This window comes from Rousettus aegyptiacus, unplaced genomic scaffold (assembly GCF_014176215.1).
Source record: "Rousettus aegyptiacus isolate mRouAeg1 unplaced genomic scaffold, mRouAeg1.p scaffold_m13_p_11, whole genome shotgun sequence".
NCBI classification, from domain to species: domain Eukaryota; kingdom Metazoa; phylum Chordata; class Mammalia; order Chiroptera; family Pteropodidae; genus Rousettus; species Rousettus aegyptiacus.
The window spans coordinates 42,149,057-42,167,120 of record NW_023416286.1 but is presented as its reverse complement, the minus strand read 5'-3'; the positions used below and the strand labels follow the sequence as shown (position 1 = coordinate 42,167,120).

Here is an 18,064-nt window from a genome sequence, read left to right as displayed (position 1 = left end):
ACTACAGCCCTTCTGGGACACCTTCCCCCTTGGGGTACCATCGTCCAGAAGCTGAGCAGAGGGAGAGGAAACACTGGGAGGAACACTTTAGAGACCATAGTCCCGCTTCTCCTGGATGAGTCTGATTTCCAATACTCAGTGCAGTCATTGTGTACACCTGGCCCCTAAGTACACTTGTACTTGTTAGGCTATCTTTGGGAGTGGGTGCCCCTTTTCCCTGGCTCACAAATTCATGTGGAGGAAGTGGCTTAGCTTATCTCCCCTGCTTCCTCCCCAAGGAGAGTATCTCTGGTCTGTGTGGGAAAAAGCTGACTAGGGTCTGGCTAGGAGCTGTGTGATCTTGGGCAGGTAAGCCTCTCTCTTGGGATTTCCTTCTCTGTAAAAGAAGGGTCTAGACTGAAGACTAACACTCCTTATATTTGATAGTTTTTCCCATCCTGGATATGGAGACTCCTGGAGCCTGAAGTCTAGGGTTTCTGCCTCGCTACACAGTCCCAGCAGGCAAAGAGCCCTGGGGGTGGGGGCTCTCTGACCTCCCCTTCCCTCTCCAGCTGGGAGATGTCTGGCCCCTCAAGTTCAGGCTGGAACTCCCTCCTCTGACCGTTCTCTCCGCCCCATTCCCTGCTCCTTTGTGACAGATTTGTTCCCCTGCCCCTCACCTGGCCCCATCCATCTTGCACACCCTTCGCTCCCCCTTCCCACCTCTCCCCGCTCCCAGGGCCGGCATTTAGCTACACTCTACAATTTCTCTGCTCCCCCACCCCCATCAACCCAGTCCTAAAAACAAAGGAATGTTCTGGAGTTTGGAAAGGATGCCCCCCCCTCACCCCCAGGAGGAGGAGGGAGGAAGGGGAGGAGGCAGCCTTGTCTTGTCAGTGTCTGAGCTCTAAATAGAACAGAAAGGCTGGGCTGGGGGAATGAAAATAAACAGCCCCTCTGAGCAGCCCCTTCTTAGCAGTTACCGGATTTTCCTTCTGGTTCCTCAGCCAAGGGCCGTTTCCCTCCTCTCTTCTCCCCTGCTCTGGGTCTGGTCCTTGGAATGCATGGGGCATTCTCTACCTCAGGGTGATGGGGAAATGAGAGGTCCTGGTCCAGTCTGTGCGGCATTAGGGAACATGCCTCCCCTCTCTGGGTGTCGGCAAGGAGAGCCCACTGAATGAAAAGCCAGGGATCAACTCAGAGGTGGCTGGAACTTTTTCTCCTTCAGGAAAGGGTTCTTATCCCAATGACTCCCACGTGGCATAAACTTAGAAACACTCTTTCCCTTTAAAAACATGACCCTAAATTTAAGGGTCAATTTCTGGTTAGGTTCAAATTACACTGGTTTGCTTGTGCCTTTGGGAGAAATTCTCACACTTATCCCCAGGACTAGGATTGCCCCCCTCCCCAACACCAACACAAAGGGATGATCGATAGTAGCAGGAAGGGACTTTTCTGGGGACCAGGAGTGGCTGGCTGGGTTCATGCACTGGTTCCAAATAATTCAGACCAAATAACCCATTCTGGGTCCTGGATCCATTGGAAAGCTGAACTATAGGTATTGTCTTTGGAGCTCAGCGCCATGGCTTCTCCATTCTCTGGTGCAATGAAAACTCAACCAGTGAACCCCAGAGGGCTTTGTTCTCTGCCCAGTGCTCTCCCTGAGATGTGGCTATATATCTGACAGCCTACCCTAGTGGGAGCCCTAAGGGCAGGGGTTTCTAAGACCTCCAGGAAGTGGCTAGCTGCCTCCAGCTCCTTCAGTAGGTAGGTGGAGAGAGTCAGCGAGGGATGTGGACTTCTTCTGGGTTCCCCGCTTCAGACAGGCAGAGTCTGGGACCCCACATGGAGTGTGGCAGCTGAGACTTTGCACCATTGGAGGGTAAGGGAGTACGTCGGCGGCTTCTGCCTCCTCCCACCTCTGCTTCTTCCCTCTTTCTTTCCTTCTTTCTCTTCGGTCTCTCCCCCTCCCCCCTCCTCCCCTTACAAAAGCTCTCTGTACACAGCCACTTCCTCTGGCTGCTGTCTCTGAGCCCAGACCTTATGAGAACCATATGGGGGAAAGAGGCTGGAAGAGAAGGGGGTGGGGAAGCCAGCATGGGCCCGCCCCTCCAGCCAGCATCTTTCCACTCCCCTCAGGCTATGTGCATGGCAGTTGGCACACTTTGCTCCAAACTCCCCTAACTGGATCCTGGTGGCTGGGGTGAGGGGCCCTGAGAAAAGGGCCCAGTCCAGAGTTGGAGGTCCAGCGGGAGATCTGTGCTCAAGAATCACTTTCCTGAGGCCAGAGCAAACTCAAGGGCTGTGAAGAGAACTCCCCTCCCCCCATGGTGCTTCTGAAGACCACCAAACTCACAGTAAAAGGACCCAGCCACTGCTAGGCACGTCTGTGTGGCAAGTGCCCCTTCTCCTTTATGTCAGTAGCCTTATGTGGTGGGCACCCCCTACCCCTTGCCGAACTAGGAGGCTGAGTAGATGAGGATTTGTTGGCTCTGGGAGAATCTGGAGTGACCCGTCCCATGTCTGCCCCCTTCCCCACCCAGCCTTGGAATGTTCCCAGGTCAAAAGGTCCTGGGCCCTGCTGGGAAGAAATGGTGTTTTTTAAAAGCAGCTTTTGTCTCTATTGGGTCTCAAGTCCAGCCAGGTGAACAGCAAGTCTCTGACCTGAGAGGACCACTAAGAGAACCTAATCAGCTAATCCTGAGGCAGGCATCAGTTAGCCTGGTGACTACTGGCAAGACCCTGGACTTCTGTCTAGGCTCAGTTTGCTCAGCTGTAATATATAGATGCAGGGTCTGTATTTGCTGATCTCTAAGGCCCTTTTCAGTGCCATTGGTCTAGGAATTTAGGAGACTGGCTGGTATCCTCTGAGGGGCTGCTCAGATGTCATAGGAGGTCCTCCTAGGACATTTCCTTTTGGAATTATCTATTATCATTCCTTCCCTGGAATTCCTTATGATGCCCCCCACCCACCCACCCACTCTAACTGCAAGAGCTAAGAACCAGAAAGCAGGCCCATCAGCTGCTGCCCAGGGGTAGGTGAGAGGCTCATAATGGTCTGTGTCTCCCTCCCACACCCAGGTTCTCCGTGTAATAAGCCACCCCCACGTGACCTTCCCCCTTCCCCCATAAAGGACAGGAACATAAGTGCCCACAGCTGTCCTTTGGACTAGGCCTCAAGACTGGAGGATGGGGGTGGGGTGGGACAGATGGATCAGGAAGGAAGCCAAGAGTTCTGCTTTCCTGGAAAACTGCGAATGAAAATCCATTAGAGGGAAGGGACAAAAAGCAAGGGGGGTGGGCACACAGTCTACAAAAACAGAAGGCAGAAGTTGAGATAATAGGGTGGAGGTGGAAGGGTTTTTGGTGCGGTAAAAGGGACTGCTCACAGAAATGCCTTTGAACTGCGTGCAGGCCTTCTCTGAGCAGAGGCTCCAGCAGACAGGTACCTTATCTAGCACAGTCCCAGCACTCAGTGCCTGTCAAGTTTGCCAAGGTGGAGTCCCATGTTCCATGAGGACCTTTTAGCAGGGTGGTATGTGAAGGGGACTGGGATCTGGTGGCTTATTATGGAGGAAAGCAGGGAAAGAGGAGGGAGGATAAAGCCACAATGCAAAAACTATTGGCTCAAGTCCTGTTGTTTGCATCAGGTGACAGGCAAAAAGGTGTAAGGAGAACTTCTTGTGGAAAAAGAAGAGTTTGGGAGGGTGTGGAGGAGGTCTTAGTGCTCTTAGTCTCTTGCTCTGCTGCCAGGCTGAGGTGGCATCCCCTTTCCAGGCCTCTCCTTCTTCCCTTAAGTGCATGCTGGGATGGGGATGGGGATGCTGAAGGGACTGAGACCCAAGAAGAGAATCTTTGCCCAGCTTCTGCTGAAGAACTTGGGTTCTTTTTCTTTCAGAAGACAGCTTTTTGGGGATAGGTGGACACCAATCAGGATCAGAATTATGTGGAGTCAGTGGGCGGAGGTGGGGTGGTAGTGGTAAGAGCCTAAGAAATGTATCTGCTGCTGGGGTTCATTCAGATTCCAGGCTGATGGGCCAGCGGGCTCTCAGGGGCTTTTCTGGCCTGTTCTGTCTGTGGTGCCTGTGGGTATGTCTAGCCAGGCTCCTTGGAAAGGTATTTTAAGCCAGTTAGGTCAGTGGCCTGGGAAGAAATGGGGGGGGGGTGGTGGGAGGTGCTTCCTTTGGGATGGTTTGGGATGGGAAGGTGAACTAGCAGTCATATCTGATGCCACCCTGTCATAATATATTCTCACCCAGAGTTGGCCCCGCCCACTCCTTGGAGTGGCGTTGATGGAAATTAGCCGTGGCTGGAAAGGATTAGTTGCCAAATCATTCTCAGATATACTGCAAAACCATCTTTTAAAGTTTTCCCCTTCTTTCTGTCTTCAGTATGTTAGAATTCCCTAATCCCAACAAATAGATATGCAGAGAGACAGCGTCTCCCTCCACGGCCACCAGTTCCGGTACACACACACACCCCTCTCAGAACTGAACTATCATGGCCCAGCAGGGACTTCGCACAGGCACCAGCCCAGCTATTCCACACAGCAAGCATTTTTCTCCTCCAGAACTGAGTGGGCTGGGGAATGTCGGGCCTGTCTGGACCCTTCGGCACTAGTGGACACTCAGCGGGAACTTGGAATGAACAGCCACAGCTGCCTTTCCATGTCATGACCATAGCCCTGAGCTGCTAGGTGGGAGAGAGCAGACACACTGCCTCTCTCTTGCTAATGTGTGCACACACATGTACACACACACACACACACACACACACACACACACACACACACACACACACACACACACCAACAACTGGGGAAAATGCAAACCCGTCGGCCAGCGTCAGAGGCTGACCAGTCGTGTCCTGTCAGGAAGCGGGCAGCCTCCGAACTCACCCAACCAGAGGCGTTACTGTATTGTTCTGGACACAATCGGATAGACTGTGAGCCAGTCCCAACTCGGGCAAGGGGCGGTTGCCACTAGGGTCAGGAGGACAGGGAAGGGGAAGCGGCTTGCAGGCTGGATTTAGGACAGGAAAGGAAGGGGCCGCCGCGAGGGCCGGACCCTCCACTCCACGGCTTGCGTGGAGCTCCGAGCACGTGGTCAGTGCAGGAAATCTCTGCGGTGGGGAAAGGTCGCTAACTCTCCTTCGGTTGCGGGGACTTCGGACCCCCATAGAGGAGGCTTAGGGTTGGGTTGCGACGCAAGGAGACGCGCTCACTGCCAGCAAAGCAAGGGCTTAATAAGGCCCTGGTTGGGAAGAGAAAGCGGGTCGACAGAAGGAGCCTGGGAAGCAGCCGCCTTCCCCTCAGCTAAAATTTCTTTCTTAGCAATCTTTGCGCAAAAATGTCAGTTGAGAAACAGCCAACACTCATGTCATATCCAGGGGAGGGACAGTTGAGGGTGGGACGCACAATTCAGCGCAGAGCTTACTTCCCAGATGCGCGCAGCGCGAGAGGGGTCCAAGAGAAATCGGGATGCCGGGTCTCATTCAGACCAGAAGCGCCTGCATCCCAAGGGCATGATTTTCCTAGCCTATCCTTGAGCCTGCCCAAAGGAGACCGCCTGGAAATCGGACTGGCAGGCTTGGGGAGCGTATGGGACGCCCCCCACTGGAAGAGCCAGGCCTGACAGGTGAATCTGGGAGACTCCTCTAGCCGGGCTAGGGACGAATCCGCGGGGCTAACAGCCACCTACTGGGCCACGGACGTCGATCTTTCCTAAGCCGTCTCCCATCCCACCCACTTCGAGTCCCCGAAGTCCTCAACGCCAGCCCAGTCTGGAAATTCAAGAGACATGGGCGTCCGGCCAGCAACCATTCCCCTTCACCTGTGCAGGTGAGTGGGAGACCCCCGTGCCTCTCTCTGAGGTGCAAACCCCCCACCCTACCCCTCCAAGGCCCTTCCTCCCTCCACACCTCTGGAGTCCTAAAATCTCACCTAGCTCTCCAAGTCTCCCTTCTCGGCTCCAGGCCTGTCCCAGAGTCTCTGAAGTGGCAGCGGCGTCCCAGTCCCGCTCTTCCCGCCCCTCCCATCATGTCTGCATTCGTCCCCCCGTCCGGGCTCAGGCCGGGTGGGCCGAGTTGGGTACTCACAGGGTGACGGTGCCGTTAGGCAGGAGACCGGGCTCGGGAGGCTCCGGGAGGTCCCCGCCGCCGCACACCACCCTCCTGCGCGCCGGGTTGGGGGCGCCGCCGCTTAGCCCTTTGGGCCGCTCCCCCGAGCACTTGCAGCTGCGAATGGGGACGGGGCAGCCGGGCGCACCCCAAGTCTCGGGTGCCAGAAGCAGTAGCCACGGCAGCAGCGGCAGCAGCAGGAGCTTGGGCGCCCCCCGCATCCTGCGTCCCTCAGCGCCCATCAGCCCATCGCCCCGCGGGGACCCACAGCACTGGGGCCCGTCTGCGCGCGGGTCGCGGGGACCCGTGCGTGCTGGAGGCGTGCTCAGCGGGGGCCCAGAGCGCCCGAGGGCGGGGCGGGGGGCCCTGGGCGGAGGCAAGCCCCGGGGTCCCCGCTGCCGCACCCCGGGGGCATGTCCGGCTAGCGCCCCAGCGGGGAGGACGCGGGCGCGGCTGTCAGCGCAGCGCAGGCGGCCCTCCGCGGCGCGGCCGGAGAGTCCACGCGGTGCTCTTGGGCTGGTGGACACTGGGCGCCTCCGCTTCGCCTGTTCGCTCAGCGCTGGGCTGGGACCTAGCGGATCGCGCCGGGCTCCTGCTGCCGCCGCCGCCACCGCCGCTCAGTGCCATGGATGGAGGCAACTCGGCGCGGCGCCTCTCTCGCTGCCGCCAGTCCCCGCCCGCCCTCCCGAGGGGGCGCCCTCCCCTCGCCAGCTTGTCCGTCCGCGAGGCCCTAGCGCCTGCGGATGCGCAGCCAGACCGCTGCCCTCCTCTGCGCGAGGGCCGGCAACGCGGCTCGAGGTCCTGCGTGTCTCCTGCTCCCGTCCTGAAACGAGACTCCTTCTCCCTCCTACTCCTCTTCCCCAAGCCAGGACTCTTCCTTTCCTCAAGTCATCTCAGACCTTCAAGCCCATCGTCGTCACTTTCCAAAAAGCCCTCTCTTGCTCATGCTTAGCCAGCCTGCGCCCGGATGTTTCTGGGACTTTGACCTGCAGGCTTGACCAGAGATGTCTGGTGCTCCATGTTTTGCAGTGAACTTTGTTCACGGCTCTGGGGCTGCTGAGATTCTGCTTTCTTGCCCCCTGACCTGATGGGCCAGCCTAGAAGCCGGCTCTCTCTCTCTCACAGCCCTGCTCCAGCCCCTGCAGAGGCCCAGACCTTCCTCTGCAACTGCGACCTTGCCCTGCGGGAGTTGCATGTCGTTCGGCCAAGGTGGGGGCAAAGGCCAAGGCAGGCAGGCTGGATCTGGCCTATCTTTCCACATCCCAGCTTGCCCTGTGTGTGTGTGTGTGTGTGTGTGTGTGTGTGTGTGTGTGTGGTGGGGATCTGGCAGTGGGAATGAGGGAACCCAAGAAGAGGAAAAGCGGGGATAGGTCCGGGATAGTGGAAAGAGCACTGTGCTGTGAGTCAGAAGAACCTCATTCTAGACAGCTCTGTGTGACTTTGGACACAGCCCCTAACATCCTGAGGTGTCCAATCTCTGGGGTCAAAATAGGGCCCTGTGGAAACCCTAGTTTATGAATGTAAGTCGTGGCATGAAAACGAGTATGAGAGAGGGAAGACTCAATTTCCAGGGGCAGAGTGTTGGTGGCTTTGGGCAGGGTCCGACTTTGACAACTGGGTGCAGTGATGAAAATTACCTGTGAGTCTTTGATGGACTGTAATGCAAGCTGGGAATGGACTGGAGAGAGAGGGAAAGAGAACTGTGACCCAGTGTTTGCTTCCTCAGTTTCTCCACAAAGGTTAACTTTTCTGCCAATTAATAGAGCCTTGCTGCTGAGGGTCAGGCAGCCCCTGATGGAGTATCCCTGGGCAGGACTCCACTGTGCCACCAAAGTGGTTGCTGTGGACCACCAGCTTCTTTCTGTGTTCTTGGCCTTGCTGGTGTGTGTGACGTCTTTTCCAGCACGGTGGTACTTCAGCCAGTGCCCTACCGCCCTTTACAGGGAAGCAGCTTCTTTTTCTCCTTTGCCTGTTTTTGGCAGACATGGGGCCCAGACACTGGCTTCTTCACTTTCCCTCTCTGGCTCCACAAGTCTCTCCCAGTTGCAGGCTCTGGTTCCTTCAACTTCCAAAGATAAATAAATAGTGATTGCAAATGGAGGAAGAGAGAAGGGCAATGGACTCCCCCAGCAGGAGCCCTCCGCAGGAGGCATGCTGGCTGAGGCTGCATTCCTTAGGAAGGGTGAGAGTGGAGCCCAGTCACAGAGCCTTGGCCCAGTGGCAGAGTCAGCATCCAACCCTCTTGTTCCCAGGAGAGGAATACTTCTCAGGGAGAATAGAAAAGGAGGCCTCTGGCCTGGGTGGCAGCTTTTCTATCATTTCTTTTTGCTAAATGAAGACACTCAGAGTCTGGAAAGGAATTCCACTGTAACATCTACTCTCTGCAGTTAAATAGAGGCCAAATGATATTAATTAAGCGATGCTTCCCCGTAAGTGGGAATGAGGTGCTTGGTGAAGACATTTATAAAACACTGTCCTGTCCCATTGGTCATCAGTTTTGACTTCTGTATCTACTCAGGGAGGTGAATGGGGCTGGGATTACTTTCCCATTTGACAAGTGTGGATGAGGAAACCAAGTTACTAAGTGATAAAAGCCAGGGATGTGAATTTACCCTCTGATTCCTTTTTATTAAATGTTTTTTTTCTCTGAGCTGCTCAAAGCTTTTCCTATAGGAAGCTTCCTGGTTATCTGTCCTCAGAGGTGCAGGGTGGAGCGAATGGGTGGCCTACATGAAAATCCTTTTGTTTTGAGGTTTGTTTGGGATAGAAGAATGACTCAAACTTAGTTCCCAACCTCAGGAAATCTGGCTAGGGAGCTTGCCCAATTAAATACACCCCGATAGTATGTGATAAGCTCTCAAATGGAGTAGGGATAAGGTACTATGATGATAAGAATGAGGCTGAACTAATCCTGACTGAAGCAAGGGAGTGGGGCTTACCATAAGATTAGTCCAATCTATGGCAGAAATGTAACCTACTTGACTCTTATAGACCACAAGTATTCCTTTAAGGGTCTAAATGCTTACATCTATGCCCCTTTCAAAAAAGTTTGCTGTTGTCTGGTGCTAGCTGCGAGTCAACCTCTCTTCTGCCCCCAAATTCAAAGCTGATCTATTCCCTCTGTCAAGAAGTGGCTGAGGCCTTTTACCCCATGATTGACCAGGTCCTCCATTAGGAGCAGCTAAGCGTAGAAATGGGGCAACGATTAGGGTCCCTTCTCTCTGAGACAGAAGCAGATCAGAACTACTGTAGGAGGACCTGCATATAAGGAGGGTAACATCACAGAGTGCTTTTCATAGGCCAGGCATTTGTTGAGTACATTTTACAAGAATTAGCTCAGTTCTTACAACAAGGTGAGGATGACTGTTTTAGTAGACAAGTAACTGTGAAGTGAAGAAGTACCTTAATAGTAACTTGTCCAAGGATACACAGTGAGTAAGTGATAGAACCAGGATTTGAACCAGGCACTCTGGACTCCAAGGTCCAAATTTTTAACTTCCATTCTCTATAATTTCTAAGGAAGAAGAAGGGCTCTCAACAACTTCCCCATGAGTTTCACTTCTCTGGAATATTCTTCACTTTGACTCCCTGGCCCCTCTCTGAGCCCAACCTTTAAAGATGTCTATTCCCAAACCAGAGCTGGTAGTAGAACCAGGACCCCTTCCCCTTATTTTTCTAACGGAGTCAAAGAAGACAGAAACTTTCAAAGGCGCTTCACTCCTCAGCTAGAAGAAAGTGAGCGGTAAATAAGGACTATTGGAAGGCTGTAAATATGTACAGAATCTGAGTCGGTGGTAGCTCACATTTCCCAGCTTCAGACCGTAATCTCCTTTCCCAACTGTCTGAGGCCTCACCCTGGATGCTCGCCTTTTGATTCTTAGGTTACAAGTTCCTTCTGTGCATTTTTGGCTTTTAGAGGCAGGATCCTGTCGAAGACTCAGGACAACAGTAGATAAGATCATAGCCCATAACTGGATCAATAATGCAAATGTGACATTTCTCCAGGGCTCCGTTATCTTACAGACAGTGGAGGCACAGAGCCTGTGACACCCTCCACCCTATTGTCCCACTTCCTTCCCAGGATCCCTACCGGGCAGTCCTCGAGCTCTCTGTCCTCTTCTTTCCTGTCTTGTACCTTCCTGTGGGGACTGTGCTGAGCTGCCTGTCCTATTGGAACATTCACACTGAGTGTTCATGCCAGAGAAGACAGAGAAATGTCTGGGCCTCAACCAGAAGGAATGAATAAGAATTGTGGAAAGCTACCCAGATGAATATTTAGGGCTGCAAGGGCCTCCCTTTTATGCTCAGATTCCACCACATACAAAGTACCTGTGTATAATTTAAACACCCCCACAAGAAAGTGTTATAATCTCTGTGTCTATTAAGATCTGACTCATCCTTTAAGTGAAATCTACAAATATTCTCCCAGATGATGGGGGAAATCCTGTACTATGAGCACAGTGGTTAAAAGCATAAACTCTGAAGCTAGATTCAAATCCTGTTTCTCCATTTTATTGATCCTGTGACTTTTGGCAAGTCACTTAATTCACCCAGGCCACGGTTTTCTCATCTGTGAAATGGGGGATAAAAAATAGTATTTACTTTCAAGGATTGTGATGATGATATCAGTTACATGTAAATGATATTTATGTCATATGGTACTGTGGACGTAAAAGGGTCCACATACAAACCTGACAAGCTCAAGAGAGGCCTGCACGCTGGACCTTACCAACTTGGAGACTGAAAGTAACCACATAGCATGGTCTGAACATAAAATTTATCAACTAAAAGCTAGTCGGCTGTGGGTATTCATTTCCTAGGCCTTTAGCTTTCCTTTACAAAGGTCAATCTTTACCTTAAAGTGAGCCTGTCTATCTGTCTATTGTCTTTTTGCCTCTAAGATAACATACCTTTGAAATGTCAGAGTAATCTTCTTTTCCAGATCCCTCAGAGCACACCCACATACCAGAGCAGGAGACCATGGAATCCTCATGGTTATCTTGTTCCCCATATACTATTTCTACATAATGTAAATGTTAAGTATTAACTATCCTGAACCCACCAATGTAAAAGAAATATGGGTCTCTCTGTTTTACTTTTATTCAATCTCAGAGATTTTTCTCTCTTGCCCTCTTAATATACCACCTATGGATTTAATGTAACCCTTCTTGTGTCTTCTCCTTTGGTTCTGAAGTATAAAATAAGCCACAAAACTACCACTGTCTGGAACATTTTCTCAATCCATTGAGATTTTGCTTAACTGTCATCAGTTTGGCTCAAATAGGCTCATTAAAATTCTCTACAGGTTTGGAAGTTTCTTACGTTGACATATATAAATGATGCCTGTGAGGTATGATACAAAAATATATTTGGTCTTTGTCCCTGGTTCTTGACCTAGAGCTCTGAAAAACTCTTGGAATTTCCTGAGTAATAGGAATATCTTTTGTTATCCCTAAGGAAACTCTTTGAGCACGCCTGAGTTTATGCTAATGACGTGATGTAGGGTGGTACTCTTAGATAACCTCAAGATGGGGCTAGTTACCAGAAAGACCAAGTGATTAGAGAGAGGGTTGGCACTTTCAGCCCCACCCACCAGCCTTCAGGAAAGGGATAGGGAGTGCTTGAGGTTGAGCTTTATAAAATCTCTTGAACAATGAGATTCAGAGAACTTCAAGATGCTGGAATGGGCAAGAAAACCCCATGCCTCCTCTCTCCGTACCTTGCCCTTGTCTCTTCAAGTTGGCTATTCCTGAGTTATATCCTTTATAAGAAACCAGAAAATATAAGTGTTTTCCCCCCCTGAATTCTGTGAGCTGTTCTAGGAGGGGAAAACAAACTGAAGAGGGAGTTGTGGAAATCTGATTTGTAGCCTGGGACTTGCAACTGGCTTTTGAAGTAGAGGCAGTTTTATGGTACTAAGCCCTTAACCTGTGGGTTCTGCACTAACTCTGAATTGTCGGTGTGAGAATTGAATTAAATTGTAGGACACCAAGTAAATGTCAGAGAATTAGAGAATTGATTGGCATCAGAGAACACCCCAACCAGGCACATACGGGTCCTCAGTAAATGTCAGCTAACTTGCTGCCTCTAGGGCTTGCTGCTACTTTTCTTATTGGTACCTACATAGTTTTGTCTTATGCTGTCGTTCACTGTTTATGTATCTGACTCTTCCACTAGAAGGTAAGGTCCCAGAAGAGGGAATTCTTTTCTTTATTTCTGTGATTCCAGGCTTGTGTTAGTACCCAACAAATAGAAGAATATATTTATTTAAATTGTTCAGCAAAGTGTTACTGAAGTCTTAGTCATTTATTTAAACATTTATTGAGCATCTACTTTGTGCCAGATACTGTTTTGAGCACTGAAGATATAGCAATAAACCAAAAGGGAATCTGTGATTTCATGGAGCTAACATTATTGCAGAAGGATCCAGGTAATAGGTAAATAAACAAATAAATATGTAGACTCTAGTAGGTAGTATTAGACCAATGAAACAAAACAAAGTAGGGTAAGGGAATGAAGAATGGCAGGGAAGACCTCCAACGAGTGGACCTTTGAGGAGTGTTCTGAAGGAATGAGGGAGTAGGCCCCATGAATTTTGGGGGACAGCATTCTGTGCAGAGGGGACAGCAAGTGGCAGCAAGGTGGAGAGCACTTGCTGTGTTCAGTCAGGGAGGGCTTAGGGACTGGTGTGGCTGGAGCGCAGTGAGCGAGAGAGAGACACATCTCTTCCATCCCACTTGCTACCTTGCTTGGAGGTAGGTGAGTGTAGGCAGGCGTGGATCTCTGGTCTTCCCAACATAAGGCCCAGGCTCATACATCTGTCCCATCGCGCCCCAGGGGAGACCTAAAGCAGCACTGAAATAAAAGGAGTGAAAGTTGTTTGGTGGAGAAAGTTGCAGGTGCTGTTCTGGACTGCAGGATAGGCAGAGGCCGAACCAGGAGTGCCAGGGCACTGGGCCCCATTGGGGCTGGTGAGAATAAAGAGTGGGCTATCATTTTGCAAGGCACATGGCCAAACTGAGATTGAGGCAGGCTTCAAACATTCCTGTACAGCATAGCCTGCTTCTAGCTTCACCCCTATTGACAAAAATTATTTTTATCAAAGCAATAGATGCATGTGGTTAAAAAATTAAGTAGCATGGAAGAGCTTCTAATGAAAAGCGATGATCCCTCCCAATCCTGCCCCCAGACGTGGCTCCTACCTGACCCTGCCTTTAGTTTTCTGCTCTTTGTCCAAGTGGCACCAAAGGAGGCTTAGTATCTAGTAGAGCTTCCCTGTCTGGCAGAGGGTTTGCTTGACTAGCCTTCAGGAGTGTTCCCTCCCAGTGACTCTTCATAGATTTCTACGACTGTTGCCCTCTCCCAATCCCATGGCACCTTCTCCATGGGTCACTTGCCAGGCTTGGAGCAGGTAGAAAGCTCCTCCAATCATGCAGGCACCTCAGAGAGACACCCTCATTAACACATACCTGAGGTTCAGCAGCAGCCTGGCAGATTGGATTTTTAATTTGCTGGAAAAGTCCATTTTTCTGTGGAACCCCAGTTTCCTGTAGCAGCCATTCTCCTAGTGCCTAGTGGGTTCGTGGCTGGTTTCCGGGGCTGGCCCTTCGGCATTCGTCTTTCCTATCATCCCTCTCTCTGTGCTTTTCTCTCTTGCCCTACTTGTGCATTCTTCTTTTTCCTCTCTCTTTTCTTCTCCCTCTCCTCCTCCTCCTCCTCCTCCTCCTCCTCCTCCTCCTCCTCCTCCTCATCCTCTTCCTCCTCCTCTGTCTCTGTCTCTCTCTGTGGAAGGTCAAGGTCAGATGTCTGTGCAGGAAGTCAAGCTCTAGTACCTAAGACTTGTCAGGTTGTCTTGGGGCCTTGGAAGGCTATGGTCATGGAGGGGAGGCTGAGAGAATTGTAAGAAGAGCCCTCTCTTTGGACATCCCAATGAGGACACACTCAGGTAGCTTGGGTGTGTCACTAGAGTCTCAACACCTAGGTATGTGAGCCAGAGTATCAAGTTTTGGTTTCATTCTGGGCTGATTTTGCTGTTTTAATGTCCCAGTCCCTAGCTAGGTCTTTAGTTAAAAGCAATGGGGATGGTAAGGGAAGGCTTGGATGTCTATATTGGGCCTTTCCAGCTTCCTGTGTCCAGCTGCATTATGCTAGCTGCACAAGGGAGCTTGTTGTGGCCACTCAGGGCTTTAGTTGCCTCTTGGAGGGACCCTTTCCTCCTCAGCCTTACAGGATCATGTTTCGTTTATAAAGGAAGGCAGCAGTTTTCTGACAGTCCTTATCTGCCCTGTGCATCAGAGCTCCACCCTGTTTTTCCAAGTTGTGTCAAACAGACTGTAAAACCAAACTGGGCTGGGTCCAGCACACGGTGCTAACATTTGCTGAGCTTTTACTATGAGCCAAGTTCTGTGTATAGCACTTTATATGATCACATTTAAACTTAACAACACTGTGGAGCAATCGCTCTTAATATCACCTCTATTTACAAATGAAGAAACTGAGGCATCAAGAGGGTTAAGTCTTTTACTCTTTGACTGGTAAGGAACAGATCTGGGATTCAAATCCAGACAGACTGGTGCCAGAGTCTTGGAACAAGTGTTGTAGCTGTGAGTGAGTGTGTGTATGTGTGTGCGTGTGTGTGTGTGTGTGTGTGCGCGCGTGCTCACGCATGTGGCTCCCCACCACCAGTATGGTCATCTTTTATTCCTGCAGCTCCTCTCCCTGTGTGTATGTTCCCAAACTTACTGCATAAAGTCCTTTTGATGCCTGGGTTCCTTGAAGTGGACACAGTGAGAGCCCTGTTCCCCCATCCCCACTCCCTGCCCCAGGCTCTGGGCCTCAGCTCCAAACGCCAAGTGGTACAGAGGCTGCCAAAGTGGGCCTGGGCGTCCCAGGTGAGCAGAGTTGTGCTAGGGACAGCCAACACCATGGCCCGGGAGCATGCCCAGTCTGGGAGGCAGGCCCGTGACCAGTCACAAAGGCACACACAGAGATGCCTGTGAAAACCCATACTTGCAGAGAGGGAGAACATGGCTCTCACGTTAACCTACAGCCTCCTGGTCACAGACCTGGAACAGGAAGGAGCCATACCCAGGCAGAACCACCTTCTAGCCAGAGGGCCTGCCTTCTATACTCAGTGCATGCCTCAGAGCCCCAGCACCCTCAGCAACAGACTCCTGCCCATTGATGGGTAAAGTCCTAAGCAAAGCACAGACACTTAGAGACCTCAGCTTCAAGGCTCTTCCTACTGCCGGTGGCTTGCAGGAGAAAGGTGATGAGGGGGATCTGAGGGAAAGATAGATAGAAATAGGATTCAGAGAGGAAAAAATGGAGAAAGGGTGATGGCTAGGCTCATCCAGAGGCCCCCAAATGGAAGGACATCTTTCCTCTTTCTCCAGTGTCAGAGATGCCCCCCTTTGGAAGCCAGAAAGAGGCATGAAGATGACCTGGAACCAGGTTGAGGGCAGGGTTGCTGGAGCTCCCGACCCGAAACATCACGTCTGTGCACGATGACGTCTGCGATGTCTGTGAGGAGCCCTGGGGATTAGCAGCAGCTCCTTGAGCCTGCGGCCCAGCTGGAAACCCCCCCCTCTGCCGAGGCCAGCCGGGCCCCAGCTGAGGAGTGCTGTTGGCAGAGGCTGCCTGTGTAGATCTCTGGTTTTATCTTCCTCACACATTGAAACCATCAGGCCCTGCCTGACTGCAGCCTGCCTAGCTCTGTCAGCTAGAGACACTGTGCTTTCATCCAAACCAGACCTTCCCTCCTCCAGGTCTCCACTGGGGGAGGGGGCAGCGAGCACAGCCTCGCTCGTGTTACCCCTGAGCCAATTTCAGAACTTTTTGACTTTGTTCCCTATTTTGATCTCTTCTCTGAAATGTTTGTAAGGCCACCTTCCACTCTGGGCCCCTTGTTCCACCCTCAACCTCCAAAGGGAATTTTAGTCAGTGCTGCAGAAACAGGGAGTTATGGGGGCTCAAAATCTCTCGAGCTGCTCCATCAAAGCAACGAGCACTCCTCAGTGCCTCATGTTCTGGGGAAGCCAAATCAAAGGCAAACCCTGAATTCCTCTTGCTCACGGCCAATAAAAACCTTGCTTCAGTGCCGGCTTCCTCTGCTGAAATCAGATATCCTAGTAATAAACAAGTCCGAAAGGCTGGGGAAAGCTCTTGCTTCTTCTGATTAGTTTTTCTTCCTTTAAAAAAAGTTCTCTCCTAGAACAGGATGCCTGCCCCAGAAATTTGAGCACAGAACTGTGCCCTCTCCCACCCTGCATCCTCCTCTCCAGAATCCTCACTCCGGGGCTCCTGCAGGCCAGGGTGGGGCCTGGCTTCTCGAACACTGCATGGCTTAGCTCAAAGGCAGGTCAAAGGGGCTTGCTGCCTGGGGAGGTGGCTACCAGCTGACAAGGATAGCTGGGCTCTATGGGTGCTGGTGGCCGTCAGAAATGGGAAAGTGGAGTTAGGACAAATTGGGACCGCATTTTTAAGGGCATTCCTTCTGAATCCTCTCAATGCACCACAGGTCTGTAAAAAGCCCAGCACCAGGGTTTTTCACTTTGAGCGCACAGTTGAGAAAGCCACACAAGGTGGATCCTGAGGGATTAAAGGAGCTGGGAGGACAGAGGACTGGGGGGTTTGCTTCCTGGGGCTGGCCTCACCTTGCACACCATCCCTCCCTGGAGCTCCCCTTCCTGCCCTGTCCTGTCGCTTCCCAGGGTAAGCGTGTCTCCACATGTGGCCTGCTGTGGAGGAGTGCCCTCCCCTACATGCTGACATGTTTCTCAACCCCCCCAAATAGGCTTTTAAGTGACTTTGCTGTCAGAGATGCTATTCTGTTTGTTTTTCCCTCTGACACTATCTCTCCAGAGAGTTTCTGGTCAAGAGAATTATGTCGAGGCTGCAGATTGCAAGAGAATTGCGCCTAATGGGGAACAGCCGGACAAGACACCTTTCATGTCCAGCCAAGTTTTTCCCCCTCTTTTTTTCTCTCTCTCCCAACATCTCATCTTCCCTTTTTGGCTTCAAAGTTGGCTCTACTTTGTGCTAGTTTCTTCAGTACAGCTGGTGAATAAGGTCACACATTGATTTTATTTTGGAGATTGGCAGCTGGGTCAAGCTAACTCCGAAGCGGGAGAGCAGCACAGCTCCCTCCGCTGGAGCTGTAGCGTGGGTGGGGGAAGGCGCAGCCAGCCAGCAGGAAAGAACCGTTTAGAAGGCACTCCGGCACTCAAAGGGTGGCTTCCTCTCCTTTGTGATCTCGGAGCTTAGGAGCTTGAGCTTGTAAAATTTAGTTTGATTATAAGAAAGGTGCTCAAAGTGCCCCCTCAGTCCCCACCACAGACCATTTCAGCTCATCTGTGCTGGACTTTATAGGGAAAAAAGTGTTAGCTCTGAGGTCCCTGGGGACTTTGACGTGGTTATAGGAGAGGAACTTAAGTTTAAGGGCCTCTACCTTGTAAAGAGCTACTCAACCACACACAGCCACAGAATACGCCCGTTGATGCAGATGGGGCGGGAAAGATAGCTTTTCTTTACCTATGTGCTTCCTGAGGGGGGAGAGCAGGTTAGTAAAGCATCTTGGTGGACGGTTTAGATTCTTTGGCCTTGAGTCATGAGGGTGATGTAATAGCATTCAACTGATTTCATGGTAAAGACAGTCAGTTCCCAGAGCAAATCATTTCCAATCGTACCATGATGACATCCACCCTTATCCATCCACCCTTATCGCAGCTCTTCAGGAATTGGTGGGCGAGTCCTTTCCTCCTTCAGAGCTTTGGTGGGAAGCACAAGGCCACTTCTTTTTGGAAGGACGAAGATGTCTTGGATTTTAAGAATATCCAGTTTGACCTTGTTCCTCCTCGTCCAGCTTTGGAGAACAGAACTTACTGCCAGTCTAACTCTAGGGAGAACAGGGCACAGTTCCTCATGCACGGAGCCTTGCAGCCTGTGGGATAGTTTGAATCTGGGAGAG

The 18,064-nt window shown here is 51.4% G+C and overlaps 1 protein-coding gene across 3 annotated transcripts in view; it reads right to left on the bottom strand.

The window, feature by feature from the left end:
• The window catches only part of ADGRA2 (adhesion G protein-coupled receptor A2), a 33,889-nt gene extending 27,119 nt beyond the window's left edge, over positions 1 to 6,770 (bottom strand). For all 3 annotated transcript variants that reach the window (XM_016155236.2, XM_036228721.1, XM_016155237.2), the window contains exon 1: positions 6,076 to 6,770. In XM_016155236.2, the coding sequence (XP_016010722.2) occupies positions 6,076 to 6,338 (263 nt within the window). In that variant the 5' untranslated portion in view covers positions 6,339 to 6,770. The remainder of the gene's footprint in view (positions 1 to 6,075) is intronic.
• Positions 6,771 to 18,064: the final 11,294 nt, after the last annotated feature.